At 27.7% G+C, this 25,648-nt stretch overlaps 2 protein-coding genes across 2 annotated transcripts; both read left to right on the forward strand.

Moving 5' to 3' along the window:
- The first annotated feature begins 7,992 nt into the window (after positions 1–7,992).
- On the forward strand, positions 7,993–9,550 carry LOC108337238 (ethylene-responsive transcription factor ABI4). The gene has a single exon (XM_017573719.2). The coding sequence runs from the start codon at positions 8,149–8,151 to the stop codon at positions 9,127–9,129; it is 981 nt and encodes a 326-aa protein (XP_017429208.1). The 5' UTR covers positions 7,993–8,148; the 3' UTR covers positions 9,130–9,550.
- A 10,615-nt stretch (positions 9,551–20,165) lies between these two features.
- Positions 20,166–20,934, forward strand: LOC108337751 (RING-H2 finger protein ATL66). The gene has a single exon (XM_017574334.2). The coding sequence runs from the start codon at positions 20,279–20,281 to the stop codon at positions 20,783–20,785; it is 507 nt and encodes a 168-aa protein (XP_017429823.1). The 5' UTR covers positions 20,166–20,278; the 3' UTR covers positions 20,786–20,934.
- The last annotated feature ends 4,714 nt before the right edge of the window (positions 20,935–25,648 follow it).

Consider the following 25,648-nt stretch of genomic DNA (forward strand, 5'->3'; position numbering starts at 1 on the left):
CTCTTTTAATGTTTAATATTTGAAAGAAATAATGTTAGGGTGATATAGGCTTTTACATTCGACACATAAGATAAAATAATCATAAAAAAAATAATTTTTTGTATTTAAAAAAAAAGAAAAGAAAATATAAAAGAATAATATTAAATAAATATAAAAAAATTGTGTGTGTCTGAAAGATTATTTTTGTACTTCTAATTTGGGTTCAAGGTGAGTTCCATGGAGGGCCCAATTACCAGCCCTTTCTGACAATTTCACATGCAATCATAAATCTTCTTCCATTTCATTATTTTAAAAATGGATGAGTTTTGGAGTTATAATAGAATAGTTCTGATAGTGTATACTCATCTATAATTTAATTAACGAGAGCATGTTAATAAATTAAATGTGGGAAGTGAGTATATGTTAAAGTTATGTGGATATGTATTTATAATAATGATTGTAACATTTCATAATCTTTTTAATCAAAACATTTATCCCAAAAAAATAGATAGGATTGAAACCTTGTTTCAAATGTATTATTTTTTAAATCGCATTAAATTAAAAAAATTTGGAATACTAATTATATATATATATATATATATATATATGAGGAAAAGAAAAGAATTTCTTAAATATACAAAATACTAGTATTTTTTAGCATTAATTGTATTTCATTAAATAATTTAAATTATAAGTAATGATGTAACATCCCAAATTCATAATATATGTATTGTATAATTACATTTAAGGTAACATCTCATAATCTCTCACTTGATAATTCATAGTTGATATATATCTATATGTTTTAAACTCAGATGTCAACTACAAATTCATAAATATAGATCAAATTCTTCTACTTTATTCTTCTATCTCTTTCTTCATTGGCACTGAGTCAGACCACATTCCTTCATCTGCTCCCGTATAACGAATTATACGATCATCGCACATACCCAAACACAAACAAGTAGGGTGAGCTAACATGCAATCAATCGTTTATAAAACATGCATATTTACTTTGATGCACTCAACAAACCTTATATAATAATTATGTCAGACACACTCATACCATCATACAACAATCGCATCATAGATAATCATCCATTACTTTGATACACTCAATAGACACTCATTCAACAATACCCAATAGACACTCATTCCACAATACCCAATAGACACTCATTCCACAATACCCAATAGACACTTATCCCGATGATATGTTGATGAGCGGTCACGGGAGGTTATGCACTTGTGATGCCTTCTACTTCCTCTTACAAATACACTTCCAAAATACTTCATATCATCCACAAGGTTAGTCCTCAACACTATGTCCAAAACCGGCACATAGACCAGGACCTCCTATCCTCCATACCATCCACAAGGTTAGTCCTCAACACTATGTCCAAAACCGGCACATAGACCAAGACTTCCTGCCCCTCTCACCACATAATTTATCCTTCTCTACTTGAGACTGTATGATTATTAGAGTATCAGGATAACCTCCAACTACGGGACCCTCAACATCAACATATACACAAATACCATATCATTACTGAATCTCTCCACAAGACTCATACCATACTCATATTCCTCAACTCACATTATACCCTTACAAAATCTTCCCATAATACTCATATCATGTTCAGATCCATAAATTCAAATCCAATATAATAAAATACAATCATCACAGAAATCATACAAAATGAATATATCACAAAATAAATTAACAATACTAAAATATCACCATAAATGGTCATCGGAGAAGAATCAAATGTTTGACGAATCAAACTCACCATAAACGCCAGTACATATGACTAGTCACAACTTATTGGATTTGACCAGGGCTGCTCTATGATCAGGGATGTACCAACTCCAGTTTTTAAGATTCCTCTATCCTACCATCACAATTATAATTCATAATTCCATATCTACCACAATAACATGAATCCATCAGACATTTTCATTCCAATGAGATATATTGCACAATAATTTAACAGTACTCAATCTGTACAACAAGATTTAAGTTAAAAACCTATCGAGTAGACTTCCAGGAAAGAAAGGTGTGTCACAATGGACAACTTAAGTACCAAGTCTTTCCTTAGCCAAAGTGTTCCTCAACTAGTTTTTAACAAATTTCTTATTTACAAATTCAAAACAACAACATACAATATTAACACAGAAATTCACTATAGATAAATATACAGTAAGCACATATGTTTTTCATTAACAGTATTCACACAGAATTTCAAGACATGAATAGTAATAAAACAATACTAAATCATAATATAAAAGCTTAGAAAGATTAGCTCCCCTAGCTCTATTCCAGGCTTAATCTCTTGCTCAGAATTCGTTTCCCCGAAAATCTTCCAGAACTTCTACTCTTCTTGCAACTAAAAATTTCTTTCCAACGCTTTCTTCTCTATTTCTCAAGCTCTCACTTGATTCTTCCTCTCTTTGTGCATAATAGCCTCCCATCTCATGGCTATTTATAATCCAAAAATTTTATTATTCACCAATTTTTTTAATATTATTTATTATTTTAATATTATTTTATTATATTAATATTTTAATCACCACTTACATATTGGATTCCTCAATAATGCCTTAAAACATGGAGTGCTTTATCGAGTATCAATATTTTTTAACAAAAAGGTAGAAAAGAGTTTGAACCCATGTTCTTGAAATCACCACAATTTTCTACCAATTAAGCTACCAAAATTTCTTATTTAGCTTTCCACATTTTATTTTTACATAAACTTATTATATTTTCCATTCACAAAGAAATTTATAAAATTGTTACTATTAAGGTAAATATTTTTCATGGGTCTTACAAATGAATTGTTATTGGTTTGTCTAATTTGGAGTCCAAGATGATTTATTTGTTTAGTATGTTTAATGTTAATTTTTAATTAATATCCTTGTATTTGTATTATGCATATTTATTGTAAGAAGTGTCTTTCTTTCAAAACAAGTAGTAGCTCCTCTTAAGAATTTCACATGCAAACATAGTTGTAATTCTAATAATTGAGTTTTATTTTTTTTTAAAAATCATTATTTATCTAAAAAACTAATTTTATAATATTTTTTATATCTTCTCTCTAAAATATTGATTCTATCTTTCATTTTATTGGAAATCAGATACCGATATAACGATTATTGCAGAAATTGCTACATGATTTATTGATAATTTTTCCATTCAAGTAAGTTTGTTCTCTATTTTTTTTTCTTAAGCCAAATTTGCACTCTCTTTTGCATGTGTATACCTTTCTTGGTTATATGTAGCTCTTTTTTGCTTAAGATGAGTCTCTATTTGTCAGTAATGGTAGCAGTAATTGATCCTTAAATGAACATTTTTTTTATAAATAAAGTATTTGTGAGTTGAAAGTTGGATGAAATCTTAAGAGTTTTGTAAGAGATATTTTTAAGATAAAAAAAGCTAGTGAATTTATTAATATTATTAATTTAATTGTTTTGATACAGAAGGAATGAGTGTGGTTAAATTGATAATTTGAGAGACTGTACACTTATTGTAGAAAAAATGGCATCAAAACTATATGTATCTATTAGTTTAATGATTGGAGAGCTTGAGAATTTTAAATTGAGAAGTGGGTTGAAATTGGTATAGTTATGATGAAGTTGAAAATTTAGGATGAATTTGTGGGAGTGAGTAGATTATTGTATCATTATTATTGTTATACTTGGTTGGTGTAAGTTTGACTCAAGATCGTGGATTGCGAATAAGTTTTAGTTTGAAAATTGTTATTTGGTAGGTACTAGAATTTGGGGAAAATAAATTATTTGTGCTTATATAGTTAGCATGCTGGAGTGTGATTGAATGAGTAATTTGCGAGGATAATCTTGTTGAAATCTAATTTGAAAAGTTAAAGTTGATTTCACTCATGTGATTGGTATGGTCTGGTTGGTTAGATGTGATATGAATTGGAGTTGATATTGTGTAAACATGTTTATTCAGTCATGGGATCTATTTGAGTAATGTTAATGTTGTGTTGATTTGGAAACTTTGTTTTACATATTGGAGTAGTTGAACTGGTTGTAAGGGTTAGGTATTGGTAAAACATATTTTTTTTTTATACATTGGAAGGGTTAAAGAATACCTAGAGTTATGATACTGTTTTAACATACTGTATTTCGTGTTACAATCAAGCATAACCATCTCACCGTCAAACAAAGTCTCACATCGGATAAAATAAGAGATGAACATGAGTTTATTATATACACATAAGATACCTTTATTTATCAAAAACAAATCCGTGAGAGCTTGACCCAAAGTGGACAATACTTCACCAGTGTGGAGATCTATGTGTGTGGAACCTCCCTACAGTTAGTTAACTATCTACATTTATTTTAATGTATCATCTTTTAAGGTGTTTTAATATACATTTATTTTAATGAAATAAAATTATGTTTAATAATAAAGATGTTCCATGACTACTTAAAGATAAAGATAACGATGTGAGTTAGTCTGTTTCATTTTAGTATGTTTTGCATTCAGTCTACAAAATGTAAGTCGAAATAGTTCGTCCTACAAAAAAAAAAAAAGTAGACTAATTTCTTTGGTCTACTATACATAATGTTTTGCATACAACTTACATAAGAAATTATTTGATTTTTTCTCTTTATAGAATGTAAAATATTAAGTACAAAATTTTATTAACCTTATATTTATTTAATTAAATTAATAAAAAATAGATTTTATAAGTTTATTTTTTAAAATAAAAAATATTTATAATTTTATAATTCACATTTAAAATTGGCCAGAAACAAGAAAAGCAAATAAGCAAAAAGTTACTTTTAGATAAACTGAAATTTTAATGAGTGATTTTACTTATAAGAAATACAAACAAGTTGTTGTGTTGATGTCATTAAATTTTAAAAATTCAAAATTGATGAGGATTATGCAAACCAAATGCAGGTTGTCTGATTGTTAGTCCGCACAGACTATAAGTTATGCAAACTGACCGAAATAAACTATCATACTAAAGAATATTCTACACTTTTTTATAAGGCTTGAGGGTTGACTCGCATGATTAGTTCCGCATCACCACGTCGTCATTCCTAATTGAGGATGAAAAATAGATTCTATTCTATAATAAAACAAAGCATTCTCCTTTTAAGTTTTGAAGGACACATTCAGATCTTTAAATGCGAGTTTGTATTTTTTTTTTCAATTTGTTATGATTGACAATTGTAGAATTTTTTATTCAAATTCTATGCTCAGATTACTTTGTTATTTTGGTTTTGCTTATTATAACAAGTTTTTATATTTATTATTATATAATCTTATATCTATAGTAAATTGTTGGACTACAAATCTTCTAAATATATTAAATATATATGTTGTGTTTTTTCAAATTTGTGCATTATTTTCTTACTAAGTTATTTTTGCTTTCTGGTGTGTGCTACAACTTGTGAATTCAAACATTAATGTTAACTTTAATAAAGGATAAGCTTTAATGATTAATAAAATATTCATATCAATTTTTTAACAGAGAAGTATTCGAGTATTTCAACTCATATATACATAAAATCTAAAACATAATCAGAAAGACAATAGGATCTCGTCCAATTACACAATATCAAGCAAAGAAATTCATTTTACATTAACATCAAGCCTAATACAGCATTTTTTGCTTCCAATATTCATGTTTCAATTCAATAATATATATGTGTAACCTTCCAGTTATTACTGTACGAGTGACATCAGTGAATTGACATAAGGTTATGCACATTTTTTTGTAGAATTATAGTTGTTCTCTAACTTCACAATATCATTGTATCTATCCATGAATCATATGCATGAATTTGGAGGCATGTAAACCTATGTATTGCTATAGTTATGACTCCTACCACAAGTAAATTAATTATAGAAACATTGCATTCATCCTTATTTCAATTATGAGATTAGAAAATTAAGATCATTAAGCCTTTTGAGCAATCAGTTATTGACACACATATGTAAATTGACTATTGTGAAATCAAATATGAGAATCTTGTTTTTTGTTTTAACATGAACGAAAAAACAAACTTAAAAGTATAGAAGTTGTCATTAACATGATTAAGTTCACTCTAAACAACTTCTCAAACAATGTAATATTCCTTCATCATAGTTTCTTTTATGAAGAAAATTACCTAACATATTTGTTTTATATATACACCCATTCGTATAAGATTGTATATATAATTTTTACTAAATCGTCAAAATTTATGTTTTCTTCCATCAATACAGGGAGAGTTTGAAGAATGATTTAAACACAGATATTACTATTTACATGTTTATATACAGATAAAATTTCACTACTTTTGTACACATAAAGGCATTAATATTATTTCATTAAATTTAAATTTGTAATGAATAAATTTGTTATTGATTTGTGAAATTAATATTTATATCTAATTGGTCTCCTATTTGTATTATGCAGTCTGTTATTATGGATGTTTTTTAAAGTCCAGAAGCAATTAATGAACTTAACATTAATGTCCACGTTTATTTGGTTGATAAAATAAATTCAAATCAGAAAGATAGACTTCTATTTCAAAACTTCAAGTCCCTAGTTCCTTCTTGTATAACTCAAAATGGTCTTTTAGTCTAAAGCTTTTAATGTTATTCCGATTTCAATATACTTTAACCACAAAATAAAATAAAATAAAATATTATCAACTATTAAAATAATTGAAATTTAATTAATAAATAATGATTGCATCTGGACGAATGTTATGACAATTTTGTTGTATATTGTTTTTGAGAAATTTGTGAAACAAAAAGACAACGGAAAAAAAAAAGAGAACAAAACTGAATGAAATAAATAATGACAAAGAAGAGAAATTGTTAAATACTGGAAAATGAAAGAGTAATGTAAGGACTTATAGGAAGTCGAAGCCTTCTGATTCTTAAGGAAAATATTTCATGTATATTTCTAATTTTCTTAGACATTTCTAATATCTAATAATAAATTAATATTTTTTAATTGATTTATCTTAAAATATTTTACATTTTAAAATAAAATACTACTTGATTTGTGTCAGATGAGTATAAAGTAAAAAATGGAGTATATATTTGTGAATTGTCTCTCTTCTCTCAACTGTTTCAGTCTTGTTGTCATTTCCCAATGAAAAATGGAAAAGTTATTGCTTTATTCTTAAACACTTTAGTGGGTAGGATGAGCAAATTTGTATTTTCCAAGCTGTAATTCTAAAGAGTTACAGACAAATCTCTTATACGTGCCAAAAATATATGTCTTGTGTTTTTTTTTTAATTCTAATTTGATGAATTCTATGAAAATAACTTGTGATGAGTATAACATTTGTATAAATAAATAAATAAATTTCCTGATTCTTGAGGACATAATTTTGATTGTTTCTGAAAACTGCGGAATAAATGATCTAAAGAAAATCTAGTCATTCCCAAACATGAAAAACTCTAGTGCAAAGTACACAAACATGTACTGTAGCCACAAGTTGGAAGAGAAAGTAGCTAGGTATATAAGATAAATGTCTTTCGTGGCTTTCAGTATATATAAGTATTGGAAGTTCAGCATGGTTGATAAATAAACCAAACAAAAAAAAACAGATATTTTTGAAGCAGAACAACCTTCCAAACATAATCATGACAGTTCAATGGAGGAACTGCATGCACTTGTATATATGTGTCTACTTAGCTGACACTCACAGCTATTTTCTTTGTTTTCAAGAACAAACTTCCAACATCAGTCACATTTACATTTACGACACAGTCCCATGCAAATGGTGTTATTTATAAAGGTAATTAATTTAAATTGATTATATATAGATAATTAATTTGAATGGTGATGAAAGATTGGGTGGGAAAGTAGCAAGAAAACAGTAAAGAGAGGAAGAGGGTGGTAAAAAGTTGGGAAAGAGAACTTGAGCAGAAAATGAAGAAAAGAAAGAAAGAAGGGAGTGTGTGTTTTATTTATTTATTTATTGGATGGAGAGAGATGAGTGGGGTGCTTTATTCTCTCTCATGTATAAATTGCATGTTACACCGCCCTATTCCACCATTGACAGGGATGACATCGAAACCCCTTTCAGCAGAGCCTCCTCTTTGGACTAATCAACATCAACGCTGAACGAGGTACCCAAGGGTCTCCATCTTTCCATCTTTCCCCTCAGATTAAAAACTGGGCCCAACCAATGGCCTCTCTCCAACCTCAACCCCAAGACACCAAACCCACCGTCACCACCGCCACACCCTCCACTCCCAGCCTAACATCTATCACCTCCAATCACACCACCATCAACAACAATACTGCTCGTAAATGCAAAGGCAAAGGTGGCCCCGACAACAACAAATTTAGGTACCGCGGCGTCAGACAACGAAGCTGGGGCAAATGGGTCGCCGAGATCCGCGAGCCACGTAAGCGCACCCGCAAGTGGCTCGGCACCTTCGCCACCGCAGAAGACGCCGCCAGAGCCTACGACCGTGCCGCCCTCATCCTCTACGGCTCCCGTGCCCAGCTTAATCTCCAACCCTCCGGTTCTTCTTCTCACTCCTCCTCCTCTCGTACCACCTCTTCCTCTTCCACTCAAACCCTAAGACCCTTGCTTCCTCGCCCCTCGGGCTTCGCTTTCAATTTTCCCTTCCACGCCGCCGCCCTTCCCTACCCCTGCGCCGCCGCGTATGCCACCACCTTCAATTACACCCCGCAGGCACTGTGCCCTAATGAGAATAGCAATAATACAGTGCATGCTCATCGTCATCATCACCATCGTCGACCTGAGGAAGTGGTGCAAGTGCCACATGCTTTATCAACATCATACCCAAAGTCGGAATCCGATGTGAGTTTAGATGGGAATAATACTACTGTTAATAGCTCCAGTAGATCAACCTCGTACCAAAGACATGGTTTCCAGGATAATAACCGTTTGCATGTGCAACATGACCATTCCTCGAATCATCAGCAACATCAGAAAGGCGATGTGGATGGAGTTGATTCCGTTGTGGGTTCGGCGGAGGGTTCTCAGGCAAATATGGAGGCTTCCGAGGATCCAGATCTGTCGTTGGTGGGGACAGTGGGGCTTGGATCTTCTTCGTCCCTGTGGCCTTTGGCGAGTGAGGACGATTACACTGATAATTTGTGGGATTATAATGATCCTTTCTTCTTTGATCTTTAGAGAAATTCTAGTTCCAATTGCTTGATTAGATGTGTGTTCGGAAGATCACACATAGATTGAAACTATTGTGAATAAAGTGTTGGAGACACGACCCAGACGCTGACGCTGAAAGTTTATTGCTTGTTAGTTCTAGTATTAATTATTAACTGTGGATACTGAGGGTGGTAGAAATAAATTAGTTTTCCCAGTTTAGATTTAGTGCAGCTGGAAAATAATTGCTGAGAACTCGAATGCATTCTTCCTGGTGCTTGAGGATGAATCCAGGGTTATCTTACAACATTTCTCTCATTCCAAATAGAGGTAAGTCTTTTCTATTATTTGGATTTCAATGTTGTCTTGGATCAAATCTCTTTTCTCTGTGGCAACCAGTGGTTGAGAAATTTAATGAATGAAAAAAAAAAAAAAATACATGTTGCTCTCAGTTCGTCTTTTCTCTTTATTTATCTAATTATTATTGATACAAACATTCTCCAATCTGAACATTTGTGTCCATGAACTGATATTGATCTGGGGAATGCTTTTCAAGAGATTTGAAGCTAGTTTAGTGGTTACAAGTTCTTTAGGGACATACTTAAATTTATTGCACTGAATCTAATTTACCTTCTTAAAATTTTAGTAGTATAAATTATTTTTAGTCATTTTGGGAAGTTTTAAAATTAAAAATATATATTACCAAGTTTCATCTAATCAAAGTTTAATAAATTGGTGTTGAACTTAGCTCTTTAAATAAATATGCTTTTAATGAATTATTTTCAGTCTCTCTTTCACAATTTTATTTGAATGACAAGGAAGTATAAATAGTAAATGTTGAAATTGATTTGAAATTGGTTTCATACTTACTTGGTGATACTTTTCTGTTGTTATTAAAAACATGATTCTAATGTACTTTATAATATCAATCTAGAGGGAAAGAATGAGTGTTGCCTCAAATTTAGTTTAAGAAGTTGATTTAAAAGAAAAATAATTATAAGAAAATGTGAAGTCCTAGATGGCATTTATGGCAAACTGTTTTTATATGAAGTCTTCTTTTTATAGCCTTTATAGTTTTTTTAATAATTTATCATCTTATTTTTTTTTTATAATATAGAAAAAAGGTGAGTTATGAAATAATATAACCTCCATCTCTTTCATGAAGTTAGTGGTAAGAAAAGTATGATGATGTTTTTCTATAGTCTGCTTGTTCACTAACCTTAGGTATGTATGAAACATAAACTTAATATTCCAAAACATAGTCACTTTTTAAATGTTTTAACCTCCACTTTTCAATAACTCATTGGTAACATTCTAGATTACTTTTATAAGTATGAAGTATTTTTATAGTTTCTCTACCAAGCATTACTCTGTAATCAATTTTGTTTATTTCTGTATCATTTGGATGATAAATTTAATATTAGGAAACATGTGACTAATGGTATAACATCCATTTTTCATGTGTCAGTTGCTTGCATTTTTTTTCAAAAAATTTATATCCTTTTTACTTTTTTGCCCATCTTCGTTTTATTTTTATATATTTTATCTGTCTTTACTTTCGACTAAAGTTAACTTTCATTAAAATTATAATGAAAGGTTTAATATTGAAGTAAAAATTAATTTTTTACTGTTCAATTTAGTTTAGAATGGGGAAATGCAAAATTAGATTATATTTTTTTAAAATATTTGTCTTGTTTATTTTTTAAATTGTATTCCTCTTTTTCTTTAGTTGAAAAATGTGTTATTTCTTTTTCAAAACATTTCAATTTCATCTTTTTTTAATGAAAAGAAAAACTGAAAATTGGATTAAGTATTGATATTTATAAATAAAATTAATGAACTGAAATTAAATGGTTTTGACTGATGACATTTTCCAATAAAAAGTAATAAATTTCATTGCAACATTCCATGTATACACTTTGGAAATTTACTATATATGAATGCCTCACTTCCTTCTTTGTTGAAAATTAATATCTTGGACTGTTATGCTTTTCATGTAAAAGATGTTTAAGTACATTTAGATACCACCAAGCTTGAAAAAATCATATAGATATTTCATTCTTTTGAAATATAATAAAACACCAATGTTTGAAATTGTAATAGCTTAATAATTTGATTTATAAAACTAATAAAATATATAAAGTCTCTGAAATTATATACTTTTTGTTAAAATTGAAAAGATGTTAATCTGAATTTTGAAATAAGTAAAATAATAATATAATCCTTAAGATTATATATGAGTTATCACTGAAATTGGTTTTTGAAATTGTACTAGTAAAACGGACTGGTCATTTATTTGAAATGCTTAATTTTGTTTCACTGACACATATATCATCTTTAATACTTTTCCCTGTTTTCTAAAACCTTTTAATTATTTTTATGAATTTTTTTTTAAATTATGAAATTGTTAGTTTCTTAAACTTTAAGGGTTGTTTTTATTAAATTGTTAATTCAATTTATTAATTACTTTGAAAAATAATAATTCAAATTGTCTGTTCTTTTCTATTATTTTAGTTTTTTTAATTCTTCTGAAAACACTATGGACGGTGATTATGGAACAAGTTTTATATTGAAAATATTTTAATAATTTAAATAGGTAAATAACTTAGAAAAACTATGTCAAAACATATTACTCATTTAAGTAAGTTATAACTTGAATGTTTCTAACAACAGAGTTCTTTACTATATAATTTCATTAAAACAATGGTTTTGTGAATAAAAAATATTTTTATAAGAGTAGTTATACTATTTTTAAAATACATTAAAAACGTACACTTTTAACGATATTCTTTTGAAAAATTAAATATACGTATTTAAATAAGTTTCATATATATATATATAAGTTTTCCTCTTCTTAGAAAATGAAATATGTTGACATTAACCCATGTCAATTTTAAATATAAACAACTTTTCATTCACTCTTATTTTGATGAGAATTGAACAAATAATACAATTTGTTATAAGTTGGGCTACAAAATCAGATTGTTGTACAGGCCGTACATTAACTCCTGTTTTTTGTTCTTTAATGTTTGACTGTAATGGGCCTATTAAATTAAGGATGGTAATTTAGTTAAAAAAATGTTTTTTTATTAGCCTTAAAACCTCAACTAAATGTAGATTAATTAAAAAAGTAAGACTAAATTTAAATAGATAACACTAATTACTTGTAGCCATACTTTTTTTCTCTAATATATATTTCACTGTTATCTATCATTTACACCATGAATTTTGAAGATATTTTTTCTTACACTTACAACTTATAAAAAATTGTTATCTGCAATAAAATATACTCAAATGGTAGTAAATATTTCTTAATTAAATGTCAACTCTTAACAAAAAATTCTAAATTTTTTGTAGGATTACTTGATCCAGTAAGATGGGAAAAAAAATCTATATTTAATTATAATTTTATCACATATACATTTCTCTATCTAAACTTATACATATTGTTTTGATAAATAATGACCATAACTCAAATATTTTATTTAAAACTTGAAACAATAATCTTTAAATATATGCTATCATATATGGAGGATAAAAAAAAGTTTATACCAAAACTAAAAGCAAACATTGTCAAAGATTGAAGCTATATCTTTCAGTTATATATTTGAGCCCAAAAAGTCATAACTTAAAACTCTTCAAAATGATTAAGCTGTCATAGTATTAGTCAGTGCAAAGGCTAATTTTTTTCATATATCTTATACACATATACACCAGTTCATAAATAATTTGACGTTGGAGATTTAAAAAGTTTATTTTCAAATTATTCTAGAGTGATCTCAAATTGAATATTAGCAACAGTTTCTCTATTTTTTTAAAAAATATTTTACCTTTTATTGTATTAAAGTTATCAGAAGTCATCAAATTCCAATAGAAAGTCATTTAAGTAATAAAAATGTATTAAAAATGTATCACAGTTCACAAAACTTTTGTTAATATATCTGCATGTCATTTCAAATTTGCCCATGAAATATGAATAAATAAAAAATTAAGTTTCTTATTGGTCCATCTGTTCAAAACCATGCATTATAAACATATAAAAGTGAATTTTCTATGTTACTGCTTCAAATTCTTTTTTAATTTATAATGTAGAGCGGCACAACATTAATTATTATTTAAAGTGTGTTTACTGTGTATAGTTACTTATAAATGGATTGGAATATTCTATATACTCTCTAATTTATAATTTTTTTTGTTGATAAAAATAAATATCTGCATAACATTCTGTTATTGGAAGTTTATATAATTATAAGCTAACAATTATACTCCTCCAGAAAAAAAAAAGTTTACAGTTAATACTATGATTATTTTATAATAATATCAGAATCTTACATGAATATTTCTTGAGAAGAAAGTAATAAAATGTTACAAAAGATAAGCATTCACATAATTACAGTTGTTAACTATGACTTTTTAAAACTAATTTATGTGCCGTTAATTCTACCTAATGTCAAATCTATGTAATTCAGTCAAATACATATTCTCAATTAATTATGCTAATTCTACAATTTTTCTTGCATTAACAAAGATATGAGATCTATTGAGTGTGAAGTTAATTCAACAATGAACCTTTTGAATGAGTTATTGGGTCACTTATTCCCATTAAATATTAATTTATGTTATTCAGTAGAACATACGTCTCATTTATTTGATAAACTCCCTGATTTCATGGAGTTTCTTTTAAATGAATATATTAATTTTCTTTTTTTAATATATCTCTAATAACCGACATAAAATTTTAAATACAAATCTTATATTGCTTAAAGCTAAAATCATTAATGAATCTTTTAAATAGCAAACAAGTTTAGAGACAAAAATAATTAATTATAATAATTGAATTAGATATTATTTCACAAATTAAAAATTATTTATATTTTGAATAGTTTCTACTATTAAGAAAATTATAATTAATATGTGAATTGTAGTCTAAATTAATTTCTTATGATAAATATCAAGATTTTAGTCAATAATAGTAAGTATATGAAATTTGGTAATTAATTTAGAGACTAATTTATATTCAAATGACAAATTAATTATAATTCTTTATTAATTTAATGTATAAAATAGTATTTAAAATAATTTAATTAATTACTTTTTATTTCTAAATTTATTAGTTCTTTTAATAATTTTTCTAGAGTTATATATATATATATAATTTTATTTTCATGCATAAAATTTTTTCAAACCAGTTCTTTAAGTCATTCAATTTGGTTTCTCACATCATTGATAAAAAAAACTATATTTATGTATTCTCCATAATTTATTATAATAATCCTCTTATTTTCAAGTAAACGAGAGGTATTGAATGCTATTAATATTAATATTTCTGTATTCGGCAACATTGATTATCCTTCATTCAATATTAAAAGTGTGTAAAAGAAGTTTCAATAGAATGGAAAAGCTTTGTTTTGCTTGAGATTTTCTGTAATGAGAAGGAAAAAAAAAGATAGAATCTTCACCTTATCTTTCGTACTAATTTTAGGTTCGAAATGGATTAAAAATTTTGCTATCTTTAATAAATACAAATAAATTATACAGGAATGCCTCTGTCATTACCAGTTAAGGACATTCTATAAATCAATAATATAGTATAAACATTAAAAATATAAATGTAGTATATATTTTTTGAAGAAATGAACATCTAATATATATAATATTAATTATATTCATCGTGAGACAAAGAAGATGAAGTATGAACGTAACATCAAACCATTGGTGTGTATTTATAAAATAGTTTCATCTTCGACACTGTTGTGGATAAGCTACCATGATGTTATTGACCAAGTCCCTAATGGACCAAAATCATGTACGGCAGGTACATTCGTACATTCATAAACTATAATAATTCATTCAACTTTTGAAACAAATAATTTATAAAATTTAATTTTCCTTCCAAGTATTTTTTTTTATTAAATTGGTAACCACAATAATTTATACCCTCGTAACGTGAAATGGCCGTAAAATTTGAACTTGTGAATATTATCTATGAACATGAATTGAGGCACCATTTTTTCTATATGGATTCAGATAAAGTCAAAGATTTTCTTTCAGCACATGTAGCTGGTTATTCACATTTAAAGTCATAAAGTTTATAGCTATTATTTGGTTGTGATCCATTACTCACAGTTTTTCAGTATGGAAGTCTGAAAATAGGGCCGGCTCAAAATATAGACATCAAAATAATTTTAAGAATTTGGGAAAAAATAAATTAATTAATTAAAAGTGTATCATATAACCCTTAACTAGATATTTTAATGAATATTATCAGTTTCGAACAGATTATCATCAAAACCGGACGATCACGAAATTTGACTGATCGACCTTAACTATAATATTAAATAAATTAAGATAAAGTTTCATAGATTATTGCTAATCAAAGGTTTATTGGGATATCTATAAATATAAATTTGAAGTAAAGAAATAAATAATTATATTTATTGCATTATTAATATTTAAACTTGAATTAATTTTAACATTGAAATATCTTTTGTAGGTACTAGTCAAACATTTTAAACGAATAATTATGATAAACTTGGAGTGGAAGATAATATTGGGATCATTTGAACTACTTTATAGATGATAGACGTTGATCTTGTTTTCATAAAAAAAAATATGAATAATGGTTTGTTATTTTATTAAGGAGAATGAGAAAGAAAGAAAAAAAAGATTCTCTTTTGATTTTCGTCCTTCTAACAATGAAGCAATTCATAATCTAACAGCGATGCTTGTGTGGCATTACGTAGTTTTTGAATGATAAGTTTGTTCTTAAATTTTCAAGGAAGAAACCTAATCTTATTTGTTTGGTATAGATAATGTATTTGTTTAATGAGTTATTATTAATCAATGCATGATTTAACAAATGCTCCTCGTATTTCGGTTGTCATACGCGTATGCCAAGTGTAATGGCTTTGATCGCGTTTAGTTTAACTTAACCGCAAAGTTTATCAAAGACTAAAGAGTATATTTTCAAGAATAGAGTATAAGAGTAACACGTATTAATTAAAAATTAACCATTAATACTATGATTTTTTGTGATAACATCAAAATCATTTAGGAGTATTTCTTGTGTAGAAAGTAATATCCAAGCTTATCAAAGATAGGCATGCACAGAATTATAGTAGTCATAATAGGAACTATGACTTTTTAAAACCAAACTATGTGCCGTTTATTATTCCACACAATGTAAAATCTATGTCATTCAGTCAAATATATATTCTCAACTAATTATGCACAATTCTATTGCATTAATACGGATTCCATATCTATTGAGTGTGAAGTTAATTCAACAACGAACCCTTTTAATGAGTATTTGGGTCAGTCATTCCCATTAAATCTAATTGATGTTATTCAGTCATCCCTGATTTCATGGAGTTTATTTTAATATATATAAATTTTTTTCTATATATATCCTCAATAACTTGTATAAAATTAAAAGCAAAAAACACAATAATTTACATAAAGAAAAAGTATTTAATGAATCTTTTAATTATTTAATATTATTTTTAAAAATTATTATTTTTAAACAACATTTTCACAAAAACTGTGATGTTTTATAATCAAATATATAAATTAATTAAATTGAACTTATTTAAGTTTAACCATTAATCACAGCTAAAACTGTGAGCATAAAGTTGTGTTAAATACATGGAACAAAAAAAATAATCGCATGCATAATAATTGTATTTTACAACGATATTGCCTTTTTTTAAAAGGATATTTGTGGTTTGTGTAATAAAAATTATTTCTTCTAATTTTCTTTAAGTATTCATTTCCAAAAATAATTTTGTTTCTATTTGTCTAATTTATACGGCCTAAATATAATATTCTAATCTCACTTATCTAGTGATGACAATATAGATTTTATAGTCACTCAACAATCATATAGTTATCCTACTGTAAATATATAAGAAGCTCTTCACTTCTTTCAAACTTTAATTGATGTTTAGTACTTCATTATATAAGATGTATTTTTTTTTTTTGAACTTGTAAGAATGTCTAACGAGCAATTGATCACAAAATTCAATTAAGACCTTGAGATGAAAAATCAAACATTTATAAGAATGTATCTTAAATTTGGATTTGCAAGTACAAGAAAATCAAAAGAAGTATTTCATACATAGGAAGTTGAATGTGCGAGAAAAAAAGTCATTAACTTAAAAACTATCAACTTCTAATAAAACTCTAACATGTAAATAAAATGTTGTGTAAATGATTTGTACAATGATATTTTAAAAAAAATCTGAATCTAAATCTTACGTTTAATAAAAATAAAAATTGAAAAACATAAAAAATTATAAATTTATTATATTGAAAGTTTTGAATCGAAAATAATATAATTTTTTATATGAATTTGAGTCTTGATAATATCGTCATTAAACTTTGTCGGAAGATTCATCAATACTACTTCTTTTTATTGAGTATATTATTATTATATCGTCTTATACACAAATAAAAAAAAAAAAAGAGTTGTATTTAAAAATTTTCATTTTTGGAAATTTTTTACTAATAATGAGTGTTTAGAAGCCAGAGCTATCATTTTTATCTTGGAAACAACATGTATGCTTGTTTTTTTTATTTCTTTTTTGAGAATAACAATAATAAAATCCTGGAGAAAATCATAAGTGGCATAATAAAAAAATACTATTTTTGTGTTTTATCTTAAGAAAAGACAAATAAGATAGTCTTGTGCAGTAAAAGATATTTCTGTAATTTTTTTATAACACCATTTTTTAAGAGCCTTAAAAAACTGTAAAAAATTTTTTTTGTCTATACAGTTACATACTTGTATTCTTTCACACGTTTTCTGAAAATATTTCAAACCCTGTTTCGAAACAGGAAACAATATCATTATATTGTCTACCTGAATTTCTCTTAAAAGCAACTATTCTTTTTATATTTAAATGACATTTTGAACATTTAAGTCAACATTAATTACTTTGTTGTCTTTTATATTTTCATCATTTATTGGTATTTAATGTTAATTACAATGTAAAAAGAAAGTATAAATTTTGTAAGTATTTTATTAAATAAAAGAAATTATAGCATTTCTTGATTTCCCTAAACAAATTCTTAAACCACGCTTAAAAACTAAAATAATATTATTTTCAGTGAATTTAATACTTAGCATTTAATAAACATGTGAATTTAATTTTGAAAGTTACAATATGTTGATATTAAAACCACCGAACATTTGTAGAATATACCAATTTCAATAGGAATTAATTATTGAGATATTTTGAAGATGGAATTTTTGTGTTTATCAGGATTAATTTAAAAAAATGGATTAAAAAATTAAGTTATGTTATATATATATATTTTCAAGGTTATGATATTTATACAATGTATATGAATATATGCATAAAAAGATATGATGATACTAATTCAGTGTATCACTCATTTTGCATGTGATAAATGTTGTCATCATTTTATTGTGTTTATTGGTATTATTGTCTTTTATGAGAATTATGATGATGATAGGTGTGATGATATCGTAACTCTTAAGAAACTCTTAGGTTTGTTTTTTTTAAGATAAATTTGAGTCAAAATGAATGAATTTAAAGATAAATATGTTATATATATATATATATATATATATATATATATATATATATATATATATATATATATCAAGGTTGTGATATTTATACATATTATGTGTATACATACGTTTATAAAAAGATGTGATGATACTAATACATTGTATCACCCATTTTGGATGTGATAAATGTTGTGATCATTTTTTGGTTTTATTGATATTATTGTCCTTTATGAGAGTTATGGTGATAATAAGTGTGATGACATCATGACTCTTAGATGATGTTATGTATTTTTTTTTAAAGATATGTTTGAAGATGAATGAATAAAATTATTATTATTTTTTTAATATTTGAAGATAAGACGAGAGAGTGAGTCAACTTGAAAATAAAATTTATGAAACTTTATCAGTGATTTAGTTGATATAATAAAAAAAAGGGTTAATAGATATAAATTAAACATTACTAAATTGCTCTTGTATGTAAATGTAATATAAAATTACTTTTTGATTAGATAAAGTATTTTTTTTAAAAATAAGGTTTATGAATAGTTCCGAAGAAAAAAATTAATATTGTAATAAATAAAAATACAATGTATTTGGTATAAATTTTTTAACATGTTGAAATAATTTTCATTTTAATAATAAATTTTAAAAGCTAAATATTTTATCATTATTAAAATAATAGTGATTATTTATTGTATTAAGATTGTTCCAATAAAAAGACCCTTCATTAATATATAATAGTTGGAACAGAAGACCCTTTATAAATTTTGGAAATCTTAGTTGAAATATATTAAAAAAAATTACATTACACATTCAATTAACATTGATGAAAGTTAATATTTCAAAATACTTTAAAAATATATAATTCATAATTATTTTTTAATCATTTAATAATATTCTATAATAAAAAGTTTCTATTTAATGATTCGTAATCGTTTTCTTGCTGCAAGTTTAGCAATTAGAAAATAGAACTTTTATGGAAATATTTTCGTGAATAGATGAACTTTGATTAAAAGGAAAATAAAAAATACTTCTAATATTTGTAATATGACAGAGAAGATATAGAAATTAATTATTGTTATTATTGGGCAAGGTTATTTAACACTCAAATCTTTAAACAAAACATGACATTTTAAATAAGAAGTTACAATTGAAAATATCATTCATGTGATAGATTATTTTCATTTTAGATGCCAAAATCCGTCCTTACAACAAAAACAAGCAGCGAGGTCCTGTAAATTAAAAAAATGATAAGTAATTAACAGTGTGTTCGATTGTCATAAAAAGGTAAAAATAATTAAGTTTAGTTTCAGTATTAAAAATGAAATGATTCTTTTGAGCAGAAAACTTTTGAAAACGCACTAGTAACAGAATGTGTAGACACGAGTTTAAGGTTTAATTCGTTTCATTTGTTTCATTTTTAGATAAACACTAACACTAATAAAATTAAAATATCCAAAGTGTCATGTGCCCCACTGAGAGAGTATACCTAATCACCAAACGTAACTATAAATAATGTTAGATAGACAATCAATGGAAGCATTAATCTGAGCTATTGCAGTGGCAGCCACTGTTTACACCTCTCTCCCAAACGCCGTCGTTTTGCTCCGCCACCGCCGCTTCCTTCTCGAACCTTCCACCATGTCGATTCGCGATTCCGAATCCTTCAATTGGCACTCCGACGCGGAGCTCGAAGACCAGGACCTCCATATCCGCGGCCAGAAGCTCTTCTTCATCGTCGTCCTTTTCTCCATCGTCGTCCTCTTCACCGCGCTCTTCCTCTTCGCGCGACGGATCTGCCACCACCACGGCCTCCTCTTCGACGCCGTCCCACCGCAACAGGCGCCGCCGACGCTTCCTTCTGATGACGGCCTCGACGCCGACGCGATCAAGCGGCTACCGATTATCCTGCACCAGCGCACGGCGGCGGAGGAGACGGAGTGCTGCATCTGCCTCGGCGCGTTCGTCGACGGCGCGAAGCTGAAGGTTCTCCCTGGATGCGAGCACAGCTTCCACAGCGAGTGCGTGGACAAGTGGCTCGCGAATCACTCCAATTGCCCTCTCTGCAGAGCTTCGCTGAAACTCAATCCTTCGTTACCGAGGATTTTGATCCAATCGCCACCCGTTAGAACAACGCTTCCTCTCTGATACTTTTTTTCAGTTCAGATTAGTAACTTAGAAACAGTTGAGTAGTTCTCACTTGTTTTGGATCATATTTTGCATGTGTAAATCCTTGTAAGAACTACTAATGAATCGCCGAGAAATATTCATAGTTCTCAAACATTTTCTTTCCTTTCCTTCATGGCATTGCTTTCAAATTTGATAATTCACAAACAGAATTAATTATTTATCCACATATATTATAAACATTCTTTTAATGCATGAATATTAAAATCAATTTAGACACTCTTCACTATAAGTACTGCTAGTTATCTACTTGCACGGTTTGATAAGTTGGATAGAAGATTAAGATCTGGATAAGAAATATGCGATTATATGGTTTTTATTTTAAGAAATATACAATAACGTGGGAATGAAATAAGATCTGTGTCGGGAGTTTTCCGCATTTTGAACGAATTTCATTAATTTAGATAAGAAAATACCCAGATTCCGAATTTAAAACTTCAAATAATTTTATTGTTTTAGTATAACAGGAGTCAAAATAATTGAGTGTGGTTTGGCATTTGAATACTATTACAACACAGAAAAAGTATGAGTGTTTTTTTTTTCAGTGCTTTGCTGCATTTCTTTATTTGGAATGTGTGAATTATTAGTCGCATTTGCCGAAGTTGGAGTATTTATTGAGAGTTAATTAAATATTAATAATTTATTGGAAGATGCGAATTGGCAGAGGCAAACAAAAGGGGTACCCAAGAAATTCCTTTCACATGTGACAGAGGTCCAACGCAGAGGTTTTTCACAGTTTTATATTCTTGGTTTTGTTTTGTTGCCACGTTGGGTGATGGAAAAGTACGAGACCGAAAAGTTCATAATATTATTTGCTTGGACCCTCATCCATACAATATTACGCTCTTGAAGGTTCTGTTTGTGTTGCGAAAATAGATCGTGGGTGACTTTTTAAGAAATTGGGACCCAAAACGCGGAAAAGCGCGACTATGCTACGACCCCTCCCCTCATTATCGTTTTCAATTGCTTCAATCCATTTAATGTCGTCTTAGTAACTTTTATGTTAAGACTTTATAAGTAATTTATATGGATGATGTTGTTTTAATAATTTTTTGGACAATTTTTTTTGAAAATAATTTATGTGATAATTTGTGATTGATCGTTTTAAATATACAGGCCAATAAAATAGCAAAAAATTATCAAAAAAAATTGTTAAAATATCGGAGTGCAATTTATATGTCATTACTATTATTTAATTTAGGACTTAAACATAAAATTATAATTAATTTTATTTTCTAAACTTTAATACTTTTTTAAATATTTGACTTATTTTAAAATAATATTTGACTTGTTTATATTATTTTTGATGTACTCAAACTCAAATGTAAGTTTAAAATAAACCTAAAAAGATTAACCTTATTAGGTTTGAAAAATTATATTCATATATTTTAAAGTTTAGAAATAAAAATATATCAAAGTATATTTAACAATCATATGACAATATTTATAAGAATAAAATAGTTTTAATAAGAAAAGAAAAGAGAAAGTGAAGAATAATAAGAAATAGTATGAATAGGTTTTAAAAAAAATTATTGTGTTAAATTTATAGTATATGTTTTCTGTGATGACAAGTTACCCATCACTTGGATTTCGCTTGCAACGCGTGTTTCATGCTGTTTGTTTATGTGAACACGTTTCCAGTTTCCAAACGGGATTTGTAGTCTCTTTTACAGAGGAACTGAGCAAGCAATTCTACTTTTTACCAACTTTAAGTATTCACATGTTTTTTTAGGGAATCAAACTCAGATAAATATATACAATAAGATTAATTTGAACGAAAAGTTCTGTAAATAAAACAATACTATAGTATTCATTAAATGTTTAGAATTATGAAATCTCAATCTTAATATGCATGTAGAGATGTAATTTATGAACAGGTTTTGCCGCTCCAAATTTTGTAATAAAACAGATATTTCCAACTTTAGTTTATTTGTGATATTATTTTCCAGGTTTTTTGAAATGAAACGAGTGGAGAAATTCAAGGAATGATCAAAGGACAGCTTTTTTTTAGTTAGATTAAATGCTCTACCAGTAAAGGAGATAAATGATATTTTTGTATAACAAAAGAACATGCTAAGAAAAAAGTAGGCGACAGAGAAATTAGACTAATTTTTTGCATTGATTTTATAATTCACATGTTACAGGAAAAACAATTTATTTTCATAACCTATTATTCCTTTATGAAGATCCGTGATCCATTTTGAGTAAAATGGTTTCCACGGTAAAGAAAGATTTAATTTATGAAATTTAAACAGCCACCGATTGGGAACGAACATAATACCTTTACCTTTTCCCTTCCTTTAAAATATTCTCAAACCTTTTTAGCTTAGATCTAAATTTTGTTTGGATTTTTAATGAAGGCATCTTGTTTGTTGTATTATTTCGTGTCTTTTTCCTTCTACTTCCATATTCGTCTTTTCATTTTTAATACCAATAAAAATATTCATATCGAGAATTCATATTTAATTACCAACAAGTATATATAATTTTTTTTCATTTAGCAGAGAAAATATATAATTTATAACAAAATATTTGTTTTGTTCCAACCCATTTATAAAATGTTTACATGAGAAAAGTTCTATTGATATATCATTGTGCACATCTTCTCTACACTACAAATAAATTCCTTCTATAACAAAAATGAATAAGAATAATTCATAATTGTATTCAAACCTCAAAACTTCTTCAAATAAATAGGATTATTTTGTCCCTTACCTACAAATCACATTATCCCTCAGACCAGATAATGACATGTTCTCTTTCAAGGTTAGATATTTGTCATACGTAATAGTATTCCCTGTCTCCAATTCTTGTATCTCTTTGAGTTCATTTACTGATGTTGAAACATTCCTATTTGAAGCAATTCTCAATGCTATTTTACTTTGCAGTGCTTTTTTTTCTCCACCATAATTGAGTATTGCACCGTTTTGAATGTTTCTATTCCACTTTCGTTTTGTTGTGTTTATGTCAATGGACCGTATTTCTTTTTGTCTTCCAAGTCTTTAACCGAGATGTTACATGTTAAAGCATTATAAAATTCTTTCCTATTATAAGATAATATAATTGCATACCATCTAACATTTCTCTTTTCTTTACACCATAATTCCATGACTTTTTTAACCATTTGAAGTCAGTTATTCCATTCTAACAAGTACTTCGTCAACCATTTATAATCCCATTCAATCCATTTCTACAAGTCACTCTTTCCTATCCCACACAAAATGCATAACTACCCATTTCACTAATTATTGTTAAAATTCTTCTTTTATTGGTACAATCAGTACTATAAGTATTTTGAACATACAAAATTATACTCATCAACTCGAGATTATATAAATCATATTAGGCTTGTGAACATTACTAAAAAAAATGGTAACCCTTTTGTGCTTATTTCATCCATCTTTCTAGAGTTTTTTTATATACAAAAACTAGTAGAAAAAAAAAATCAATGAAGATTTATTAAAATAGATATAATCCACTGTCAATAACATTTTTGTAATAAAATATTTTTATAATAAAAGTATTAGTTATTATGGTAGATAAAGCCAGACTTACATAATAAATTAAGAGGACAAATGACAGATCATATATATGATATATATATATATATATATATATATGATATATATATATATATATATATCATAGTAAGTGAAATGTTTTATAGTGAAAAATCATTATGTTTATTTTTGAAACATTTGTCATAGTATGATTAAATTTCTCTTTTTTGTTAATCGTGTTCAAGCAGCTAGTCCACTCTTAATCTTACTATTGCGTTTTCGATCGTCTTTCATTCTTGCACCATTTATTTTACTCAATCCTGTCTTCCACCCTCAACATTGTTTTGTAGCAACAACAATCTCATCTTCCACCTTCAATCCTATTTTTTAGTCATCGTTCGTTCTCCACCCCTCATGCAACAATCTTGTATTCTATGATCCTTGTCGGTCGTTCTTCACCCAATCCAGTTCACGTGACAGCTCAACTTCTTCTCACATCATTCGTTTTCCATTGACGCACGTCTTAATTTTGAAAAACTTGAAGGTGTTCTTAAGGGTCTTCAAAGTTTTACTTTTTATATCAAATTTCCATTCATTTATTGTGGTTCTACATAAGTTCCCAACATGGTATAAATTATTAGGAATTTAAGACTTTTTCTAAGTTTTCAATTTTTTTAAAATTTATTAGGGATTTAAGACTATATTAAGTATCAATATCAATTGGGACTTAGAAAGATGGGCAATTCAATTAATTTAATATTTTTTATAATATTCTTATATTTTTGTCAAATAATTTTTTTTTTCATTGTCATGTCTACCATTCTAATGCAACATGGATGAAACACTAATGTTTATTCAACATCTCAAAACACCAACTATCATTTAGAAGTTAACTCAAACAACATTGAAAAGGCCTTCCATAGGTAGGTCCTGCTCTTTATTGTTTCCTCTTTTAATCCTTATAAAAGTTTTAGCTTAGTATGGTTTGTCTTTCATATTTGCCCAATTATATTTATCAAACCTTTGATGTCTCCTGGTTCCAACATGAGGAAAGTTAAAACTATCGATTCTAGTTACCCAATATTTTCGTTGTTTCATGTCTTTTGTTGTATTTCCTTGTTTCTTATTAACATACGGTTCCTTTGCTTTCTCTTTTACAAAATCTTAAGCAAAATTTAGGTTTAATCATTTCGCATGTCCCTATTTTTGCGAAATCGTCTCAAATAGGTCTTTGTATTTTATTTGATCTCAATTAGGTCCTTGTTTTTGTAAAATTTACTCAATTGAAACCTTGTCGTCAATTGGACTGGACGACGTTAAAATT

This window comes from Vigna angularis, chromosome 7 (assembly GCF_016808095.1).
Source record: "Vigna angularis cultivar LongXiaoDou No.4 chromosome 7, ASM1680809v1, whole genome shotgun sequence".
NCBI classification, from domain to species: Eukaryota; Viridiplantae; Streptophyta; class Magnoliopsida; order Fabales; family Fabaceae; genus Vigna; species Vigna angularis.

Coding starts and splice junctions, on each gene's coding strand:
- LOC108337751 (XM_017574334.2), top strand. CDS start 20,279: ATGTCGATTCGCGATTCCGAATCCTTCAATTGGCACTCCGACGCGGAG.
- LOC108337238 (XM_017573719.2), top strand. CDS start 8,149: ATGGCCTCTCTCCAACCTCAACCCCAAGACACCAAACCCACCGTCACC.